General features: G+C 37.0%; 1 protein-coding gene across 12 annotated transcripts in view; it reads left to right on the top strand.

The window, feature by feature from the left end:
- Positions 1 to 22,206, top strand: part of HIPK3 (homeodomain interacting protein kinase 3) — an 87,211-nt gene that overhangs the window by 14,815 nt on the left and 50,190 nt on the right. For 10 of the 12 annotated variants that reach the window (XM_026512150.4, XM_026512153.4, XM_026512152.4 and 7 more), the window contains exon 2: positions 13,786 to 14,884. In XM_026512150.4, the coding sequence (XP_026367935.1) occupies positions 13,788 to 14,884 (1,097 nt within the window). In that variant the 5' untranslated portion in view covers positions 13,786 to 13,787. Of the gene's footprint in view, positions 1 to 12,739; positions 13,134 to 13,785; positions 14,885 to 22,206 lie in introns of those variants that run through there. The other 2 variants (XM_044389030.3, XM_048213893.2) reach the window with 1 other exon arrangement.

Consider the following 22,206-nt stretch of genomic DNA (forward strand, 5'->3'; position numbering starts at 1 on the left):
TTTGGATTTATTTTCTTGTACTTAGAAATTTCATAGTAAAATGTGTTCCTCTTAGTACATTCATATCAGGAGGCACATGATGTTGATATGTCCCATTACTAGTTATTTTAACCTTGATCTCTTAAGGTGGCACCTGCTGATTACTTTCTGTTGATTAGTATGAGTCTTATGAGGAGATATTTTGGAAGTATGTAATTGTTTTTATTTATTTGAGAGAGAGAGAGAGAGAGAATGAGCAAGAGGGAGGGGGGAAGAGGGGCAGAGAGAGAGATGCAGACTCCCTGCTGAGCAGGAAGCCTGATGCAGGAATCAATCCTAGGACCTGAAGATCATGACCTTAGCTGAAGGCAGGCACTTAACCGACTGAGCCACCTAGGTGCCCCGAAGCTGTGAAATTGTTTGAGAGCTGTGAAGGGTCTTGCAAGCTAACAAATTAGCCATAGAAGCTGGCAGAAGATAGGAGACTATTAGGTCAGAGATAAAGGACTTTCTTACTCATAGCAATAGCAGTAGACATTGTGTCAGTATTTGCCCTGAGTCCCCAACTGAATTCCCCACAGGATGATGAGAACAGGGCCAGCCAGGTGACTTCTGAACAAAAACAGTTGCGTTGCTAGAGAGGAACCCTAGGTTTAGGAAACTTGAATCTTCCTAAGGGGCAGTGAGCCTGCCTGCACTGGACCAAGAGGGAGTCATTATCTTTCTTATCGTGGACATTAAACAACCTGTCCTTTGCCCTGGAGGAAGGCACTATACTATCTCTACCTTCCAGGGATGTTCAGGGATATACAAATACCGCTTGAAGAGATACTCTGGAACAAAGGCAGTCAGTGCCCTTTCTTGCAAGACAGGGAGGAACACGAGAAACTTATGGTGAATTGTCTCCCAACAGTAATATTCTGTTACTTTTAAAGCTTTCTCCCACTATGATTTGCATCTTGAGATAATTCTTGTTTGAATCATTGATGATGATTGTTGCCAAATGGTGGATTTTATGAATTGTTTTTCCCTTTTTCCTGACTTATTCCCCATGTCCTTCACTCCTGCCCCCTGGGATGGTAACTTCCCAAGTAAACTGCCTGCAATACAGGCCTTTCTAAAAGAATCTATATGTAGGGGAACTTGGGCTGCGTCACAGGGCATCTCAAACTCATCATGTCTAAAATCCAGTTTTTCCTCTCAATTTTCCTATTTAAAAAAAAAAAATGTTTTCTATTATCATTTGGCTATCAGTTTTTCAAGCCAGAAACGTCTTGTGTCATTTCCTTCTTCCCGCTTCACTGAGCTCTCTGGTTCTTCCTCCTAGCTACCTATTGGTAATCGGTACCCAGTTTCATTCCTTGGGTACTGCCTTTGCTGAGGCTCTGATCAGCTGTTACCTGGACTATTACACTAGTCTTTCAGCTGTTTCCATTATTGTTTCTGTCCAGTTTATCATTTAGAACTTTGCCTGAGTAATCTTTCTGTAATACAGATATGATTATGTTGATTTTCTGTTTAAAATCCTTCAGAGGCCCCCATCATCTTATAGCTCCTTAGCGTGGAAGACAAGTTTCTTCATGATCTGTGCTCTTCCTATTTACAGTTGTCTTTCTTCTCAAGGATCATCTTTTTCTCCAGTGGCCCACTCCCCTGGCAAGTTAAATTCTAGTGTGGAGGTTAGCAAACTTTATTTAAGGGCTAGACGGCAAATAGTTTAGTTTTGCAAGCCACATATGGTCTCTGTTGCATACTTAAAAAACAACAACAACAACAACCTTTTAGAAATGTTAAAACCGTTCTTAGCTTGTGGACCATACAAAAATAGGCCGAGTCAGATTTGGCCAGCCACAATTTGTGGACCTTTTTCTAGCCAAAGAAAGCTAATTTTCATTAGTCTCTGCCTTTGTATGTGCTGTTGGTTTGTATTGCATGGAATATTCTTTTCTACATGGGAGACTTCTTCCCATGATCTTTCAAAAATTAGCTCATAGGTTAACTTACTGAATCTTTTTGTGCTCCTTCTGGAGCATACTTTGATCATTTCTGTTCTCCCTGCTACCTGCTTGTCTCACACATCTTGTTACTACCCTTATTAGTGATGTAGGTATGTGGATACATGTGTTTGCCTTTTGCTAGAAACAGCTCATTGATGAAAAAAATATGTGTTCTTCATTGCTGTGTCATCCTGCTTGTAAGTGGCTTTACTTGATTTGAATTGAAAGAAAAGTTGAAAAAAAAACCTGATATAGTATATGGCTATTGAATATGCTAATAAAATATATCTGTAGTGGGTTTTCTTTTTGTTTTTACTTTAAAAAATACAATCAATTAATTTTCTTCTCTGGTATATATTTTTCCTCTTCATTTAAAAGTTAATGTGAAGGTAGGCCGTGAAAGTATAGAGAGTAATAGAATCATTTCCTGTGCAGTGGTTACCCTGGGTGCAAAATCAAACAGGTTGTGTAGCTGAAGTCCTTCTTTCCCTTTCTTCCTGGCAGGTTTATCATTTCCACGTGTGTTTTTATACTTTGACCACATACTTAATATATATAAATACAGTATAGGTTTGTCTGCTGTTAGCTCTTAAATATAAGATAATGCACTTCTGCAACTTGTTTTTGTTCTGCATTGTTGTTTTGAGATTTATCCATGGTCATACATATAATTTCCATTAATTCATTTTGCTGCATGTTGTTAATTCTAACATACACAATTTACCCCACATTTTAACATCTTTGAAATTGTGATACATCTTAAAATCAGTGGTGTTTTACCCTTAAAATTGGTGGGGTTTTTTTCTTTTTTTGTGGTACATAAACATATGATGATTGTGGTATAGGACACACTTGTATTGTGTGTGTTGTATGAAAAAGCCATACTTTATTCTTTTTTTGACAATCGGGGTTTTTTTTTTTTTTTTTTTTTCAGAATTTTGCTACTATGTGCAGAGCAGCAGTGAACATTATTTTACCTCTGTGCTTTTGTTTTTGTTTTTTTCTTTTTGTACTTAATGTATGTAAGTTTCCATTGGCAGGATGTATACCTGGAACAATTGCTAGATTATGGTCTAGGTCCGTTTTCAGCTTTGCTCTCAGAAGTGATTGTACTTCTTAGGCAGTAAGAGTCTTTGTTGACCTACAAGTCTTTAAGATTGGGTATTGCCCTACTTTTTGTCAGTCTGATGGGTATAAAATGGCATCTGACTGTAGTTTTAATTAGTGTTGCCCTTATCACTCATGAGGCTGAGAGTGAGTCTTTTGGCATGCCATTTCCTTTTCTGTGAATTGCTCGTTCATATCTTTTACCCATTTTTCTACTGAATTTTGCTAAATACAGTGTGATTTCTTCGGATCTTTTATTCTGTGTGTTTCCAGTATCTTCTTTGTTTCTATGGCTTATTTTTGTTTTTGGAATCATTTGATAAGTGCATACAAGTTGTAGTTTTTAATAAAGTCAGATTTTCCAATCTTCTTTTTATGCTTTTTCTATCTTGTGTAAAGAAAACCTTTCTTCTTTCAGAGGTTTATGATTTGTTAAAAACATAACATTAATTTTAAACTGAAAGGCATAAAAATATAAACCTCTATTTAGGCTGACCAGGATATGTTTTGTGTTATGAGACATTTATAGGTGCAGGGTTTTTTCCCCTTCTTTTAATGTTCTTTGTAATGGAAGGGTAGAAATATCTATAATTTGGGGAAGATTTCCTTCCCTTTTATATTTATCCTCTTAAAGGAAATTCTAGCACTTTAGTTGGAGAATAATTAGAGCATGTGGATATGAAACCATTTAATGAGGGACAAATACAGCACCGTAAACCTCACATAAATTCACAGGTGGTCATTATATGATAAAAATTTGGGAAATCACTAACTGGAGATATAAAAAAAAATAAAGCAGTGAAGATCTTTCTCTCTTTTTGGATGGGATAGGGTGAGGTGGGTAGCTGTTCCAAAATGAAGCACATGGTTATTACCTGTTCATTCCATACAAGATATAAAAGGAGTTTATAAAGTGCTTTACCTTTGTAGTTAGTACATGTTAAAGAAAAAAGGCGGGAGTGATTACATTTCAGGTAAATTAACTTGATTATTTAAAAAAAAATAATACCCCAAATTTGAATTTACAAATGAAAATAATTTATAGAGGGACGCCTGGGTGGCTCAGTCGGTTAATTGTCTACCTTTGGCTTGGGTCATGATCCCAGAGTCCTGGGATCAAGTCCTGCATTGGGCTTCTTGCTCACTGGGGAGCCTGCTACTCCCTCTGCATGCTGTGCCTGCAGGAGACTGCTTGTGTTCTCTCTTTCTCTGACAAATGAATAAAATCTTAAAAAAAAAAAAAAAAGAAAAGAAAAGAATTTATAGAAGAGTTTTCCATAGGATTAAATTAGCTGTTTTTTCATTTCTTCCACAAAGTATGATTCATTTTGATGTCCTAAAAAACACTGATAGGTTCAGTATATTTTATTGTCACAAATTAGAGTTTGGGTACTAATGAAGGAAGCTAAATTTTCTTTTGCTTCAAGTGATTGAATCTTTAAACTTCAAACTTGTAACACTGAGAATAGGCCAACTGCCTGTTGTCAGATATAAGTATGGTAAAGGTAGAATTAAAATAATATTAAAACATTATTTGATAATATTTATAGTCAATATAGCTATAAGACATTTAAAAAGTGAGTTCAAGGGGTGCCTGGGTGGCTCAGTTTGTTAAGTGTCTGCCTTTAACTCAGGTCATGATCCCAGAGTCCTGGGATCGAGCCCTGTATCGGGCTCCCTGCTCAGCGGAGAACCTGCTTCTCCCTCTCCCTCTGCTGCTCCCCCTGCTTGTGCGCCCTCTCTCTCTGTGTCAAATAAATAAATAAAATTTTTTTAAAAAATAAAAAGTTCAATATAATTTTCATAAATTACTAACTCATTTATCATTTGAAAAGTAAGTTTAAATTAGGTTAATTGGCAGAAATTTAAACTTCAACTCAAATAGTACAGCTTTTGGCTAATGATTTCCATTTGTGGTATCCTAAGTATTTCAGGGGCTGTTAACGTATTTTTTTGAGTACATACAACAAATTAATAGTAATAAAAATATTATGTTTATGAGATAATCCAAAATAAAGCCAAAATACCATTGCTGGGCTGCCTAGGTGGCTCGGTTGTTTGGGTGTCCAACTCTTGATTTTGGCTCAGGTCATGATTTCAGGGTCCTGGGATCAAGTCCGATGTCGGGCTCTGTACTCAGTGGGGAGCCTGCTTGAAGTTTCTCTGTGTCTCCCTCTGCTCCTCCTGGTGCCTGTTCTCTCTCTCTCTCTCTCTCTCAGATAAATAAATCTTTAAGAAATACCATTGCAATAACAAATTGTTCAACTCACGGCTTTAATCAGTCACTGTGTCATTAAAATAGTGTAATATTTGTTTTTAATGTTCTTCTCTGTATTTAATACCTTATCTTTGAGTTATAAATCTCCTAAGAAAAATGTCCCTTTATCTACCCCATGAAATGTTGACAAATTTTCAGTTGAAACATATTTCCAAGGTATATCTTTTTCCTAGGTATATTCATGAAAGCAAAGTCTTTATGGATAAACCAAGCTGGAATAATCTATTATTTACATGAAACTAGATTATAGACCATATTGCTACCATTCTATCTCCTTTGATCTCTTTGTCAGACTTTGTGAAATCAAGACAGGCATTTGTATAAAACTTAAAGTTCTGATAAAACTGATGTTTGCAATATCTTATTAAAAAATAAACTTGAAAGGCACTTGGCTGGCTCAGTCAGTGGAGCATGTGACTTTTTATCTTGGGGTTGTGAGTTTGAGCCCCACGTTGGGTGTAAAGATTAAAAAATAAAATCTTTATAAAAAAAAGTTTGAAATGATGTAAGGCTCTAGCATAGCTCGAGGCTTTTACTCATTTAGCTCTGTTCTAGACTTTGAGGAATGCAAATGTAGTTTAAGAACAGTGTTATTTCAGGGTGTCTGGGTGACTCAGTTGGTTAAGTGATGTGGACTCTTCCCTTTGGCTCATGACTGGCTCAGGGTCCTGAGATTGAGCCCTGTGTCAGCCTCGTACTGGGGATGGAGCCTGCTTAAGATTCTCTTTTTCCCTGTCCCTCTGTCCCTCCCCTGAGTGCACGTGAGTGCTCTCTCAAATAAGTAAATAATAAAATCTAAAAAAAAAAAAAAAAAAAAGAACAGTGTTAATTTTTCTTTGGTCCACTAGCTGGGTGAATTAGGTTGACTCTGTTATTTTCAAAAAGGCATTTTGCAGTGTTGAAAGTCATTATTAGAGTGATGCACAAAGCTCCTTTCTTGAAATGACTAAATTACTAATTTGCACATAAAAATGCTTTGGTAAAGACCACCTTCCCTAAAGTGCTTTTACTTCTGTGAGAAAGTTTTGCTTTTGAATATTGCCTCTCCTAAAGTGTTTCACTTCTTAGAAGTTCATCATACCTGAAGTGTGTCAGGAAAAAGATTGAGAGAATTCAGATTTAGAATTTTGGATTCATTTGCTGCTAAGAATCTTTAAAAATACCTTTTGTGTTACATAAGAGAAGTGTTAATTTTGAATCTATTGTACTAGAAGGAGAGGAACTAGAATTTAGCAAAGAGTATTGGGAATTTGTGTGGTGGGAGATAGATAATCAGAAAGAGATGGTAGATCACAGGAAGAGATAGATAATATTTTAAGGACAGGATGTGAAGTACTGTGTTGACATGGACAGGTCAGATCTTGATGTTTAATTGAGATGAGGGAGAGAAAGAAGGCTAGAAGAGATGTTTGGATCCAGGTAAAGACAAGAATGATGGGGATTTGGTGTAGGGGAGTGCTTGTGTAGGGTAGGTGGTGGTTTTGCTTTGTTTTTTAGCATTGTCAGTGATTTTTACATAGTGCTTTTTAAATCTTCTTGTATCTGGTGCTGATCGTAGTATGCTGAAAGGCACTTATAATCTGTAATGTGTGTTTGGTGATTTGAATGAAGACACATCATTCTGTTAGTGAACTTAGTATACTAACCGTGTAGAACATATCATTACTCTTTTCACATAGGATAATTGTCTAGCTCTGTTAGTTTTGAGGACATCAGATTAAAGGTACATTGGTACATTGTACCTGATAAAGCAATCTTAACTGTATTTTTCATTTCCTGTTCCATCTGTCTCCCTTTACAGAGTTTGGTAATAGGTTCACTTTTGAAAATGAACTGCACTTGTGTCTACCTTATTTTAATATATATCCTGGAAACAATTGATAGGTGTGTTGAGAAGAGAATTCTGAATGCAGGGTTTTCGTGTAAACAGAATCAAAGGTTTACTTTGATCTAGTATAGCTATATGCTTATTTCCAGTTGAATGAAAATATTCTCTAAGGTAACTTGCATAGAGGTGCCTTTTTAAATTGGTGGTTGTATTGCTTTTGTTTTTTGGTTTTTTTTTTTAATTGTAGAATATTGGCTACAAATTTAATACTTTGCTTTCTTAACCCATTTTATTATGAGATAATCTCTTAGTGCCCTGAGCTCCTCTTTATGTTAAAAAACAAATTTGTCTTAAGGTTTTTGTTTTACTTGTTCTTTTTTTTTTTTTTTAAGATTTTATTTATTTATTTGACAGAGACAGCCAGCGAGAGAGGGAACACAAGCAGGGGGAGTGGGAGAGGAAGAAGCAGTCTCCTAGTGGAGGAGCCTGATGTGGGGCTCGATCCCAGAATGCTGGGATCACGCCCTGAGCCGAAGGCAGATGCTTAACGACTGTGCCACCCAGGCGCCCCCTACTTGTTCTTTTCATTTATTTCTTCTTGTTGGTATTTAGAAATGCTGATCATTTTCATATTTATATCTTAATTTAAAACTTGATTCTTTTAGTTATATAATAATTTCTGTACTTTCCACTGATAGTCTGAAAAAACTGGGGATTATTCAGTAGTTGTTTGGGAATGCCCAGCTAATAGAGTTTCTGTAGAGTTTAGTTTTAAGTGTAATGTTTAATATTTGTCAAGAACTCAAATGAAAAAATAGAAGGCTTACTTGTTACAGCTACTGATGATGTCAAGCTCTGGATGTTAGTACAGCCAGTATTGATGAATTAGATCTAAAAATCACAAATGAGATACCACTTCACACCCACTAGGGTGGCTATTAAAGAAGAAAAAAATAAGAAGTGTTGGTGAGGATGTAGAGAAATCGTAACCTTGTGCAATACTGGTTGAAATGTAAATGGTATAGTTGCTATGGGAAATAGTATAGTGATTCCTCAAATTAAAAATAGAATTTCCATATAACCCAGTAATTGCACTTATGGGTATATATACACAAAAGAACTGCAAGTAGGGTCTTGAAGAGAAATTTGTACATCCATGTTCGTAGCAGTATTATTCACAGTAGTCAAAAGGTGGAAGCAACCCAAATATCTTTTTTTTTAGAAGATTTAATTAATTTATTTTTTGAGAGAGAGCATGCATATGTGAGTTGGGGGAGGGGTAGAGGGGGAGGTAGAGAGAGAGAATCTTATGTGGGCTCCACGCTCAGTGCAGAGCCCTATGTGGGGCTTGATCCCAGGACCCTGAGATCATGACCTGAGCCGAAATGAAGAGTTGGATGCTTAACCAACTGAGCTACTTGGGCACCCCTAAAGATTTTATTTTTAAGTAATCTCTACACCCAGTGTGGAACTCAGACTTACAACCCCAAGATCAGGAGTTGCATGCTCCACTAAGTCAGCCATGTACTACCCCCAAATATCTTTTGGTGGCTGAATGAATATACAAAATGTGGCATATTCATACAATGAAATATTATTTAGTCTCAAAAAGGAAGGAAATTCTGACACATACTGCAACATGGATGAACTTTGAATACATTATGCTGAGTGAAATAAGTCTTAAAAGAGCAAATACTGTATAATTTCATAATATGGGGTACCTAGAATAGTTAAGTTCTTCCAGAGCATAGAATGGTGATTGCCAGGGGCTGGGGGTGGGGGCAGTGGACAATTGTTTAATGGGTAGAGTTTCAGTTTCGGAAGAGGAAGAAAGTTCTGGAGATGGATAGTGGTGATGGTTGCACAACAGTGTGAATGTGTTTATGCCCCTGAACTGTACACTTCAAAATGGTAAATTTTTTTGTTATGCATATTTTATCATAATTTTTAAAGAGAAATTTAAAAATTGAGGTTTGAACAACTAGAAGGAGAAAGTTGAGTAAGGAGAATGCAAGGCATCATTGCCTTTACTCATCTATTTGTGATGTCACAGTACATTTTAAAGAAGAACCCAGTTACATATGGGCTTTGTATAAGTTTGGCAGAATTATTCACAATTTTCATATTGGCTAGTAATTTGTATGTAAGATAGTAAAGTATTTTTATTTTTGCTTCCTCCCTCCCTCTTCAGGAAGCCTCAAAAGGAAAGAAGAAAACGTTTTGGCTAGTGGTAGTCAGACACATGCTTGCGGGTGTCAGTATTGGTTACATTGCTGTTTTGGTAATTGTAAAAGGATGTGAAGAATTTGGATAGAATTCAGATGGGTCTTAAAGTCTTTTAGAGGGTTGGAAAAAAAAAAAGACCTATTAATCAAAGTTAAAGTACTTGAGATTATTAAGCTTGAGGAATGGAAGCTTAATGGTTTTTCTAACAGGAGTCTTCACGATCCTCTGAGTGATATATTATAGGCAGCCCCAGCTTACGAAGGGGTATTTCAAAACTTCATTTCTTAGTCAGTTGATAAGAACAAATGACAAAGTCATGAATAATACAGCTACAGAGGTATAACGTAGTTTGAATTGCAATGAAAAATAATAAGAAATAATAGTATTGTACTGAGTATTTTGGACTCCATGGACTTAAGCAGCTCCCGTACTCAGCTTACTATATAAAATCCATAAACTCCGAGCAGAAGATACTCTTACCAGGTCATGAGTTTATCTGGTGGAGGGTTGGTAGAAGGAAAGACTTAATAATACCTGGATATGGCAGGGAATCACAGTGGCTAGGTTAATTAATAATTTGGAGTTCTTTCCTTTTGGTCTTTTATAACCGTTATCTCCAGCAGCGCCCCATCCCCTTCTTAGATGCTATGTATGTTATGTGACATTCCTATCTGTGTTTATTTTTTTAAAGTCCCCTTTGAGATTGGCCCCACATAGCGCAGTGGTTGGTGAGGGGTGATTTTCTAAGCCTCCTTTAGGTGACCTTGGTTGGGCCCTTGGCTTAACTGTTTGCTTTCTAGTTTGGCATGTTGGGAAAGAAAAGGTAAGAACCGCAGGATTCAGAAATTGTAGTAGATTCTTAAATATCTCTAGGTTCAGTTACGTGGATCTCAGCTGTCATCCACATAACACCGTGATTTAAAATGGTGTGGATTGAGATGCCTGGGTGGTGCAGTTGGTTAAGCATCTGCCTTCAGCTCAGTTCACGATCCCAGGGTCCTGGGATTGAGTCCTGCATTGAGCTCCTTGCTCAGCAGGGAGTCTGCTTCTCCCTCTGTCTGCTGCTCCCCCTACTTGTGTGCTCTCTGTCTCTCTCTCTGACAAATAAATAAATAAAATCTTTAAAAAAAAATGGCTTGGATTGGCCAAGAGTGGTATGTGTTCTATTCTCTAGGACTTCATCCCGATTTTTTCAGACTCAAGGTCCCTGAATTGGTAGAACTTGAATTTGCTATGGTTTTCGTACAGACTAGATCACTTTCTTTCTCAGATCTTAGTGTGAATCGAAATGGCCTTGAAAGCTTGTGCACATGAAGATGCCTGGACTGCACCACAGACTTACTGAATCAGAATCTTTCTGGGTGGAATTTTAAATATATATTTACTTATTTAACTTTTTATTAAGGAAAGATATAAATAAACATATTCAAAAGTAGAACCCCTTTTTACTATTAAGGTCCTATAACGAACGATTTATGGCTAATCTCATTTTATTCATATCCCCATCCATTTTCTCTTTATTATTTTGAAGCGAATCCCGGATGTATTGGTTCATTTCTAAATAGGAAATTTATCTATTTTAATAGGTTTCTCAGATGATTAAAAAATGTATTTTGAACAGGCAGTACAGGTACATAGTAAAAATTAAAGTGTTGTGAAAAGGATATACAGTGAAAAGTAAGTCTTTGTCACTGCCCCCAGTATTCTTGTTACTCTTCCCTGAGACAAAGAAACCAACAGTGTCTTTATGTAGGTACAGATACTTCAGTGTATGTGCAATTATATACATACGTAATTCTTTTTTATTACACATGGTGGTATCTATTGTATACATTTTTCTGAATCTCGCTTTTTATATAATGATATGGGAATCAGTCCATAACAGGGTAGATTGTTTTCGTTCTTTTTTTAAAAAAATTCTTATTTTAGAGAGAGAAAGGTGGGGGGGGAGAGCGTGCGTTAGTGTGCACACGCACACAAGTTGGGGGAGGGGCAGAGAAGGGGGGCAGGGAATCTCAAGCAGGGAGTCTGCTTGAGCACAGAGCCCCATGCAGGCTTGATCTCATGACACTGAGATCATGGCCTGAGCCGAAACCAAGAGTGGGTTGCTCAACCTACTGAGCCACCCGGGTGTCCCTGTTTCCATTCTTTTTAAAGACTGTAGGTGGTCTGTATATCAAGGTGTGTTTACCCAGTTTTCGAATGGATATTTAGGCTATTTCCAGTACTGTGTTTCTTTACACAGTACTGCACAAATATTCTTTTACTGTATTTGAGTTGCCTGATTGTATGTTAGTTTTGTTAGACAAGGCCAAATTGCTTTTCTGCTGAATGTGTATGGTATGTAAGGTTTTCTAGGCCCACCAGTTCCATTTTAAAAATGTTTTTCATGTCTCTCCTATTTATGTTCAAGCTTTTCTTTAAATCCACAAGTATATTTATAATAGCTGTTTTTGAAATTTTTATCTGTGAGTTTCATCATCTGTCTCTCTGAGTCTGTTTCTGTGGGTGTGGGGTCACAGAAGTGGTTTGAAATGAGAATCGTGATAATGCTAAATTATTGAAGATAAGGTTGGGGGTCCTCACAAACAGCATTAAGTGAATTAGCAGATGGGTTCGGAATGGTTAGATGGAGTTTTCAGTGTGGCTTTGCTTCATTAAAAGGAGATTAATTGGTGGAATATTGAAACCTCTTCTGATGCTGGATGAAATGGTTTGGAACTCCAGGATTTTAATTTATGATTTCCTCTTACACATTGAACATCAAATCTTAATTTGTCTAATAAAGTTTTATTGCTTATTTCTTACCAGAGCCAGGTCAGTTTAGGAATGTGGTAGGTAGTTAACAAGAAATGTTTAGGGGGTGCCTGGCTGGCTCAGTTGGTAGAGCATGGGACTCTTGATCTGGGGTTTATGAGTTTGAGCCCTGTGTTGGGTGTAGAGATTACTTAAAAATAGAGTCTTAAAAAAAAAAAAAGAAGTTTAGGAAGTTGAAGGAGGCATAAATTTATGCCTTTTATCTGAAGGGCAATGTATTTTCCTGTTCCTTTTACTATACCCCAGCTATGTGACCTTGGACAGTTTCCTAGTTCCTTTGAGCTTTAGTTTTCTTAACAGCAAATTGGGAAGATATTAATATGATTAAATAAAATATCGCAGGGCCACCTGGGTGGCTTTGTTCATTAAGCATCTGCCTTCTGCGCAGGTCGTGATCTTGGGGTCCTGCGACCAAGCCCTGAATTGGGCTCCCCAATTACTGGGGATTCTCCTTCTACCTCTGCCCCTCCCCTTGCTCGTGCTCTCTCTCTCTCAAATAAATAACATCTTTTTAAAAAAATATTACAAATAAAGCATTTGTTAAAATTCTTTGTATAGTAAGTCCTTCAATAGGTGGTGACTCATTATTTTAAATATTATATGTGTTTCATGTTATGATGGTAGTCTGTTATTTTTGAATTGGAGAATTGATGTTTGATTCGTTAAAACAGTAGGAGATTGCCCAGTTAATACAATACAGATTTTTAAATTGCAGAGTGGAAATATTTTACAATTAATCTGACCTGCTCACGTTTCTTGAACATCGACTCTAAATCCTGGAAACTTTGTTTCAGATCTAGTGTGAAAATTACAATGTAATGTAATGTCATGTCATGAATGCTAATTAGAAGAACATAGAAGCTTTAATGAGAGCACTGAACACCCAGCTCTGGCCTACAGGGTGAGTGGCGAGCGTGTGTCCCAAGAAAATCCTCAGCAAGAAGGTGTTCACACGTTGATCTGAATGTAAAGAAGTCTGCTTAAGGGTACAAGGGTGGATGTGGAAAAAGACAGTAAGAGAACATCATGCAAAGGGACCTACATCTGGCTTCTATACTTATTTTTACGATTGATTATTTTTCCTGAGGCGATTCTTGAGTTTTAGATTTAAGGATTGTGACTGTAATATGTAATGGATGTTTTCTTTCATTGTCATTGGTTCATAAATGATAATTTGGTGATAGAATGCTTTACCTTTGCCAAATGTGTATAGTTTAGGGGTCTGTACTTTTCCTTTTGGGGGAAAAATGGTTGGTACAGTTCTTAGGGCATATCTTGGTGATTGCAACTGCTTGGTAAATATTTTTTGATTAAATGAATGCACTCAGCTCTTTATTCCCAGTCTTTTATGCAATACTCAAAATAGCTGAAGCACTAATTAGCTAGGAGATACTGAAATACTTCCCTTCTTCAGGGAAAAAAATCTTAATGGAGTTAAATTATATTTACAAATTATGGACTTGACCCTTGAAAGTTTTCTTACATGATTTTTAAAATTAAAGACAAATTTTTGTAGTTAATATGTTGTTTTTCTTTCCTCTCTCCCCACCCAGGTATGGCCTCACAAGTCTTGGTCTACCCACCGTATGTTTATCAAACTCAGTCAAGTGCCTTTTGTAGTGTGAAGAAACTCAAAGTAGAGCCAAGCAGTTGTGTATTCCAGGAAAGAAACTATCCACGGACCTATGTGAATGGTAAAAACGTTGGAAATTCTCATCCTCCCACGAAGGGTAGTGTTTTTCAGACAAAGATACCATTTAACAGACCTCGAGGACACAACTTTTCATTGCAGACAAGTGCTGTTGTTTTAAAAAACACTGTGGGTGCTACAAAGGTCATAGCAGCTCAGGCGCAGCAAGCTCAAGTGGAGGCACCTCCGATTGGGGCGTGGCGACACAGGTTAAATTTCCTAGAAGGCCCCCAGCGATGTGGATTGAAGCGCAAGAGTGAGGAGTTGGATAATCATAGCAGCGCAATGCAGATTGTCGATGAATTGTCCATACTTCCTGCAATGTTGCAAACCAACATGGGAAATCCAGTGACAGTTGTGACAACTACCACAGGAACAAAACAGAATTGTACCACTGGAGAAGGTGACTATCAGTTAGTACAGCATGAAGTCTTATGCTCCTTGAAAAATACTTACGAAGTCCTTGATTTTCTTGGTCGAGGCACTTTTGGCCAGGTAGTGAAATGCTGGAAAAGAGGGACAAATGAAATTGTAGCAATCAAAATTTTGAAGAATCACCCTTCTTATGCACGTCAAGGTCAAATAGAAGTGAGCATATTAGCAAGGCTCAGTACTGAAAATGCTGATGAATATAACTTTGTACGAGCTTATGAATGCTTTCAGCACCGTAACCATACTTGTCTAGTCTTTGAGATGCTGGAACAAAACTTGTATGACTTTCTGAAACAAAATAAGTTCAGTCCCCTGCCACTAAAAGTAATTCGACCCATTCTTCAACAAGTGGCCACTGCACTGAAAAAATTGAAAAGTCTTGGTTTAATTCATGCTGACCTCAAACCAGAGAATATTATGTTGGTGGATCCTGTTCGGCAGCCATACAGGGTTAAGGTGATAGACTTTGGGTCGGCCAGTCATGTATCAAAGACTGTTTGTTCAACATACCTACAGTCTCGGTACTACAGGTAGGTGACAGCTACTTTTTGGCTCTTTAGTAAATGTTGAATTTTGGCTAAATGAAATAAGTTTGTGTGCATACATGGTGAAAAAGACAGCTTGGATAAGTAAAGAAATCAAGATCAGTTTAGGTTTGAGGTGTTAAAAATTTTTAAAATTTAGGCATAAAATCTGCCCAAACAGGATAGAAATCTCTGCTGCAGTTCTGAGCCAAAGACATTGGGTCGGTTATTTTTATTGTTAATAGAAGACCTGAAGGAATGGTAGGTGATTAATGACGATCAAACAGAAGTCTTCAAATGTTGGGAGAGGTTTTTAGTAATTTTTGTATATATCTTTGGGCATTTTGGCACTTAAGAGAACTAGTTTATTAAAGACAATCAGATGTAACTGAATACTTAGAAAAGTTATATATGAGAACTCAGAAAGTTATTCTGATTAGCGATTTTAAGATTCAGAAGATTCAGACACACTTCCATGGCTGCCATAAATGTTCAAGAGACTTTTCCATAACAAGTTTGATTATACTCTTTTCATCTATATGTTATGGGTAATGTTATTTTGGTGTTGGTGCTATGGGTAGAATTTAAAGAAGAAAATAACTTCCATGTAAATACTGATAAAGTGCTATAGTGTCATGATTAATATGGTGCTAGCCTGGCGTATATTGGTAGTCTTAAGGACTAATGATTACCAAGATTCAAAATATCTTCTTGAGTAGGTAAAATTGTTTTGGATTCATAGCTCTATCATTTTGAGAAATTGTTTTCATTTCAGCTAGAATGAATTTATGGTCTTGGTGAACTCTAGAGCCCCAACACAGTGGACAAATACAGAAGCTGCCAATATTGGCCGTTAAGAAGTTAGTGAATAGACAGATACATGCAGTTTATTGTTGGAGATTGTTAGAATTTGAGGATTATAAATTTAGACCTGGCAAGGGGTATTTTCTGGTATTTTTTTTGAAGATTTATTTACTTATTTTTAGAGAGAGAGCACACGTGAGCATGAGCACTTGTGAGCATGAGTACTTGTGAGCATGAGTGGCGGGGAGGGGCAGAGGGAGAGGGACAAGCAGATCTGTGCTGAGCGTGGAGTCAGATGCGGGGCTTGATCCTAGGACCCTGAGATTGTAACCTGAGCCAAAATCAAGAGTCGGATGCTTAACCCGCTGAGCCACCCAGGCGCCCCTATCTTCTGGTATTGTATCTACCTTTGTACAATACCTCTCACTCTGATTAGTTTCTTGCAAATACATGCCTTAGTATCCAGGACAAGATCTAGGAGAAATTAATTAGCTACTACAAAAACCAACTCCACATATATGCCTTGCCATTAGTAGGTCATTAGGAGTCCCACATTTATGTCAGTTAGTGATAATTTATTAAAATACGTATTAGAGGAGCGCCTGGGTGGCTCAGTCTTTAAGTGTCTGCCTTTGCCTCAGGGCATGATCCCGGAGTCCTGGGATCAAGCCCCACATCAGGCTTCTCTGCTGGGAGCCTGCTTCTTCCTCTCCCACTCCCCCTGCTTGCATTCCCTCTCTCGCTGGCTGTCTCTCTCTGTCAAATAAATAAATAAAATCTTTAAAAAAAATGTGTTAGAAATCAGGAACATAGCCTAATTTATTGTTTAGTATATCCCTGATTGTAAGATTTTTAGTACTAGAGTGCTGAGGTACTATTCCTTTTAAATGGTTTAAAAGATATTGTAGGGGCACCTAGGTGGCTCAGTCAGTTAAGCATCTGCCTTCGGCTCAGGTCATGATCTCGGGGTCCTGGAATCAAGCCCCACAGTGGGCTTCCTGCTCAGGAGGGAGTCTGCTGCTGCTCTCTCTCCCTCTGACCCTTCCCACTGCTCGTTCTCTCTCTCTCTCAAAAACAAAACAAAACAAAACAAAAACCAAAAACTATAGTTGTGTCAGGGTAGTCTTATTTAATATATCATATAATTACATTTATTTGATCCTCTGTACTCCTGACAGATTTATTTAATATAATGGAATACAGGATTAGCTTTTAGTTCATTTTTCCCAGAAAATTTATTTTAAAATATTATTTAACAGCATGAGAAGAAAAGTGGTTTTTTCCTTCACTTTGTGTTCTATGGATTCTGTCTTAAGAGCTTTTAGTTGTCAGCTAGCATATTATATAAACCCCCAGGCTCCAGCTGCTTGGGCTCTATATTTAGTTCACTTGTTAGTAAATGACTTCATTTTATTTGGGTCCTGCATTATACTGCGTATCAGATTTAGCTCTGTGTGATACCTAGACTCCTTTTTTTTTATTTGAAATATTTTGGATGAGAGTTAAAAAAAAAAACTTTATTTTTTATACTTGAACATTTATTAAACATTTATTAAATGTTTCAAGAAAGTAAAGGAAATCCTTTAAAAACCAATCAAATGCTAAATGTTTTACAGTGTTTATTTCTAGTATTAGGCCTTTGCACAAATACTAGCCTCTGTTGGGAGTGGAAAAAAAAGCTATGAATAATTGCTAAGTACAATTACTAAGTTTCTAATTTGTTTTTCTGTATAAATTTCAAGTAGATAATCTGAATTTCACAGGGTATACAATTGCTACCTTACAGGTTTTGTGTTTAGAGTAAAAAAAATGAGATTCTTATTTGTAAACAGGGGCTCGTGCTAGTAGCATTTTGGTTGCTGTTGCTTGGGTAAAAACATTTAAAAAGGACTTTATGTGAATTAGATTCAGGAGTTAGAGTTAGTAAGTATTAAGGTAGACTGGTGAAAATGTCTTATAGTCCTTAATTATGTACTGTTTTAATATCTAGTGTAGTTTTGCATGAAAATAGCAGGTAACTTAATCTTTTTCAATATTTGTTCACCAATTTTGGCTTAGTTTTTGACTAAGGTTACTTAAAATTTGATTAGACAGTAAGCAGAAGTGTCTTAAACTTGATTTTTAACTCTTTGTTAAAAATACGTTGTATTTAAAAAACGAAAGCAGGAAGTGGAAACTTACCAAATTAAATATTTTTGAGCTAATCACAGTATGAACACACATACCACAAGTTCCAAGGTAAACGATTTGTGTTTAAACACAGGTTCATGTGTTATTCTGTTTCTTTGAACTGTGCAACACAGAAATGTAGTAGGGATATCTTAAAATAGACAGGGGACAGTGGCCAGAAATTGTTGACTACTATAGATGGTGAGGCTGTCTACCTCTTGTAGTGATATAAGCCAGAAGTACATGCTAAGGGCATTGATTTGCTCAAGGTCAGCATGTTCTAAATTCAGCTGCATGAGTATGGTTTCTGTCAAGAACACGCAGGGCTCTTGAATGCATAAAAGGTTTTAGCAGCAGAAGGTGCTGTGTTTATGAGGTGTGGTGGCAACATTCAGTTCATGAATATTTTCCTTTTTCTTTTAAATGTAGAATTCTAGCTTGTGGTTTGAGTCATTTCAGAACATAGAGACAGGAAAGTGGGCTGTAAAGTAACCTGAAAAGCAGTTGTATTTATTGCAAGTTTACTGAGTAATTTAGCATTAATTGTTGTTGAGGTAAAAAAATGCTTTCTATTTTGCCTGTAATGGTTGACCGAATGGTATGTAATGATAATTAATTTAGGCTTATCATTTTTTGTTTAGGGTATTCAAATACATCCCCTTATGCCTTTCTAGACTCAAAAGTATCAAAGACAGAGTTCCTGTAACAAAATTAAGATACATAGAATGACCCATACAATAATAGCCAATACTTTATGTAAGGTACTCTATAATAATAGAAGACTGTGTATGTATACTACATTTTTTTCAAGTGCTTTTATATGTATATTTCCTTGTTTGTTTCTCATGTCTCACCCCCATGAGTTAGGTAAGACAATTGGTAGAATTCCTATTGCATAAGCAGAAAACTGAGGCTTATAGAAGTTAAACAGGTCCAAATTCACACTGCAAATTTAACTGAATTTTTCTTGAGTCCTTTTTGTGTGCTGGCACTCTGCGAGGGATGCAGAGGTGATTAAAACATGATTTCATCATTTAATGGAGGAGAAGAATAGTTTGTCTTAAGAAGTCCTGGGGTATAGGTGTGTGCAGGGTGCTATGGGAACACAGAGGAGAGCACTTAGCTTCATTTGAGGGTTCAAAGAAGGCTTCTGGTGAGAGATGACCTTTGAATGAGCCTTGAGAGTAGAGAAGGAGTTACGAGCAACGAGTATTAAAGTTCTCTGTTTCTAAACCACCCTTATCCAAAAAAGCTCAGTATTGTCTGAAATTGTTGACAGTTTCTTCTCTGTATTATGAAATAGTTATTTTTGCGGGGAATCCTTATTAGGCAAAAGGTTGTCAACTGGGTTTTGTTTTAACAAGTTTTTTTTATTTTTAAAGATATTATTTGTTTTAGAGTGCGTGCAAATATGGGGAGGGGCAGAGAGAGAGAGAGGGAGACAATCTCAAGCAGACCCCCTGCTGAGGACGGAGCCTGCCATGGGGCTCAATCTCACCACCTCGAGATCATGATCTGAGCCAAAATCAGGAGTCGGATGCTTAACCGACTGAACCACCTAGGTGCCCCTCGTTTTAACAGAAGTTTTAATGGGAAGGGATGCCTGGGTGGCTCAGTCGGTTAAGCGTCTGCCTTCAGCTCAGGTCGTGATCCCCGTGTCCTGAGATCGAGTCCCACATCAGGCTCCTTGCTCAGTGGGGAGCCTGCTTCTCCCTCTGCCTGTCGCTCCCCTTGCTTGTGCACTCACTGTCTCTTTCTCTTGGACAAATAAATAAATAAAATCTTAAAAGAGAAAAGAAAGAAAAAAGTTTAATAGAAGTCTGTAATGAAGTGGTTTTCTGTACCATACATTGTGGTCACAGACATAGATTATTTAATACATATATAATACTATATTAATGTTAATGATATGCATATATATATATATATATATATATATATATACACACATACGGCTTTCAAATAAAAATTTTGACAGGGCTCTTAAAGTTTTTTTTAAACAACTTTATTAAGATATAATTCACATACCATGAACTTTTTTTCTTTTTAAGTAGGCTCCACGCCCAGCTGTGGAACCCAGTGTGAGGCTTGAACTCACAACCCTAAGATGAAGACCTGAGATGAGATCAAGAGTCAGACAGACACTTAACCGACTGAGCCACCCAGATGTCCCAAACCTGACACTTTTAAAGAGTACTGGATAGTTATTTTGTAGAATGCTCCTCAATTTTAGTTTGTCTGATGTTTTCAGGTTATGCATTTTTAGAATAACTGCACAGAAGTGTTGTTGTATTCTAACATATTCAGAGGAACATGATGTCATTTTTCCCCATTACTGGTTAACTTTTGATCACTTGGTTGAGGTGGTGACTGTCAGATTTTTCCGCTGTAGGGTTTTTTTTTCTTTGTAATTAACAAGTATCTTGTGAAGAGGAACTTTGAGAGTATACTGCTTTCTCATCTTATTTTCACAAACAAGTTTTAGCCTCTCTTGGTGAATATGGCCTTAAACAATTACAACTATGGGGTTGTGAAATGATGATTTTCTAATTCAATCATTCCTGTATAAGAAATTCCTTTATAAGGAAGAATTTTCCTTTACTTAGTCTTTTTGTTTCTTTTTTTTTTTTAAGATTTTATTTATTTATATGACAGAGAGAGACAGCCAGCGAGAGAGGGAACACAAGCAGGGGGAGTGGGAGAGGAATAAGCAGGTTCCTAGCGGAGGAGCCTGATGTGGGGCTCGATCCCAGAGCACCGGGATCCCGCCCTGAGCTGAAGGCAGACGCTTAATGACTGTGCCAACCAGGTGCCCCTAGTCTTTTTGTTTCTGTATGGACTCATGGATTCATATCCATTGGGTTGTAATGTTACTTGTTACTGTCTTATTAAATAATTGTCCTAAATTGTCCAGCAGGAGCCGATTTAAGCTTGTTCTGTGTCCCCTTTGCCATGGCCCCTTCCTCCCTTGAGTGCTTACCGTCTGGTACCACAAGATGTTCCAGACTGACATTGTACCTTCCTGCCCCATCCCTGATATTGGCTATTTATCTAAGGAGCTCTGGTTCCTTTTATTGGAGAATGGTGTTTTGAAAACAAGATGGATGCTAGTGCCGGATGTGCTCATTAGTACTAAGGTGTTATGCTTTTAGGCCCTTTGAGTGGTAAAGCTAAAAAATGGCATGTGTGTGTTTTAGTAGTTCTGTATCTATCTGTTTATATATTAAAACCATGAATTCATACTGCTGTGTCCAGTTCTGACACCTCAAGAGTTCATTCTGTCCTTCTTCCTTTATTTATAATCCCTTTTATGATACCAGGAAACTTGGCTCTCTTTATCTACCATATGTTACTTATTAGCTCAGTTCTAGAATACATTTAATGTAGTTTTGGAATTGCTACCCATACCATTGCTAATTTACTAACTGGAGTACAACATTTATTTACAGTTCTTTTCTTTAGCCATAGATTTGGAGCATGTAGTCAAAATACTGTTTTAAGTTACTTTGGTTCTTCTCCAAACCTCCACCTTCAAGTGTGATTATGTTTTGTTTTGGTTTTTTTTTTTGAAATATATTTAAGTTCATTTCTTTGTATTTCATTTTGGGCCCATCCATATCCTTGTTTGTTTGACTATGTGAAACATTAATGTGGTTCTGTAAATTAGAAGCATGCTAAAACCATCAGAAGCGTCACACTCCCTCCTCACCATCCTTCCCACCTCCTTCCTCTCTAACCCCTTTTAGTAACCATTATCATTAGTTTTTGTTTTATTCTTCGTGTGTCTGTGTATATGTATCTGTGTGTTTGGTGGGGGGTATATAAACAGATAAATGTTTGTTTTCTCAATTTCTCTTCTTACAGGAAAGGTAAGGTACTATAGATGCCTGTTTGCACTTGGCTGTTTTCCCTTAACAGTGTTTCCTGGAAATCACTTCATGTCAGTTCATAGAGATCTTTCTCATTCTATTTTATTGCTGAATAGTACTACATTATGTGGATAACCATAGTTTATTCAGCCACTTTCCTAATTATTGATATTGTGTTTCCCAATTACAATTACAAAGAATAGTTTTGTGCATACATATTTTTGTATTCAAGTTGTATCTTCAAGGTAAATTTTCAGAAGTGGGATTATTTAGTCAAAAGGTAAATGCATATATAGTTTTGTTAGATATTGCCGAACTTCTCTCAGTCAGAACTGTACCAGTTTGCATTCCCAGCAGCAACATACGGTAGTGCCTGTTTCTCTATAGCCTTGCCAGCGGAATTTGTTATTCTTTAACAATTTTGCCAGTTGATTGGCAAAATTGTTAATCTGTGTAGTTTTATTTTGCATGTGTCATTATGAGTGA

Source organism: Ursus arctos, unplaced genomic scaffold, assembly GCF_023065955.2.
Source record: "Ursus arctos isolate Adak ecotype North America unplaced genomic scaffold, UrsArc2.0 scaffold_23, whole genome shotgun sequence".
NCBI lineage: Eukaryota > Metazoa > Chordata > Mammalia > Carnivora > Ursidae > Ursus > Ursus arctos.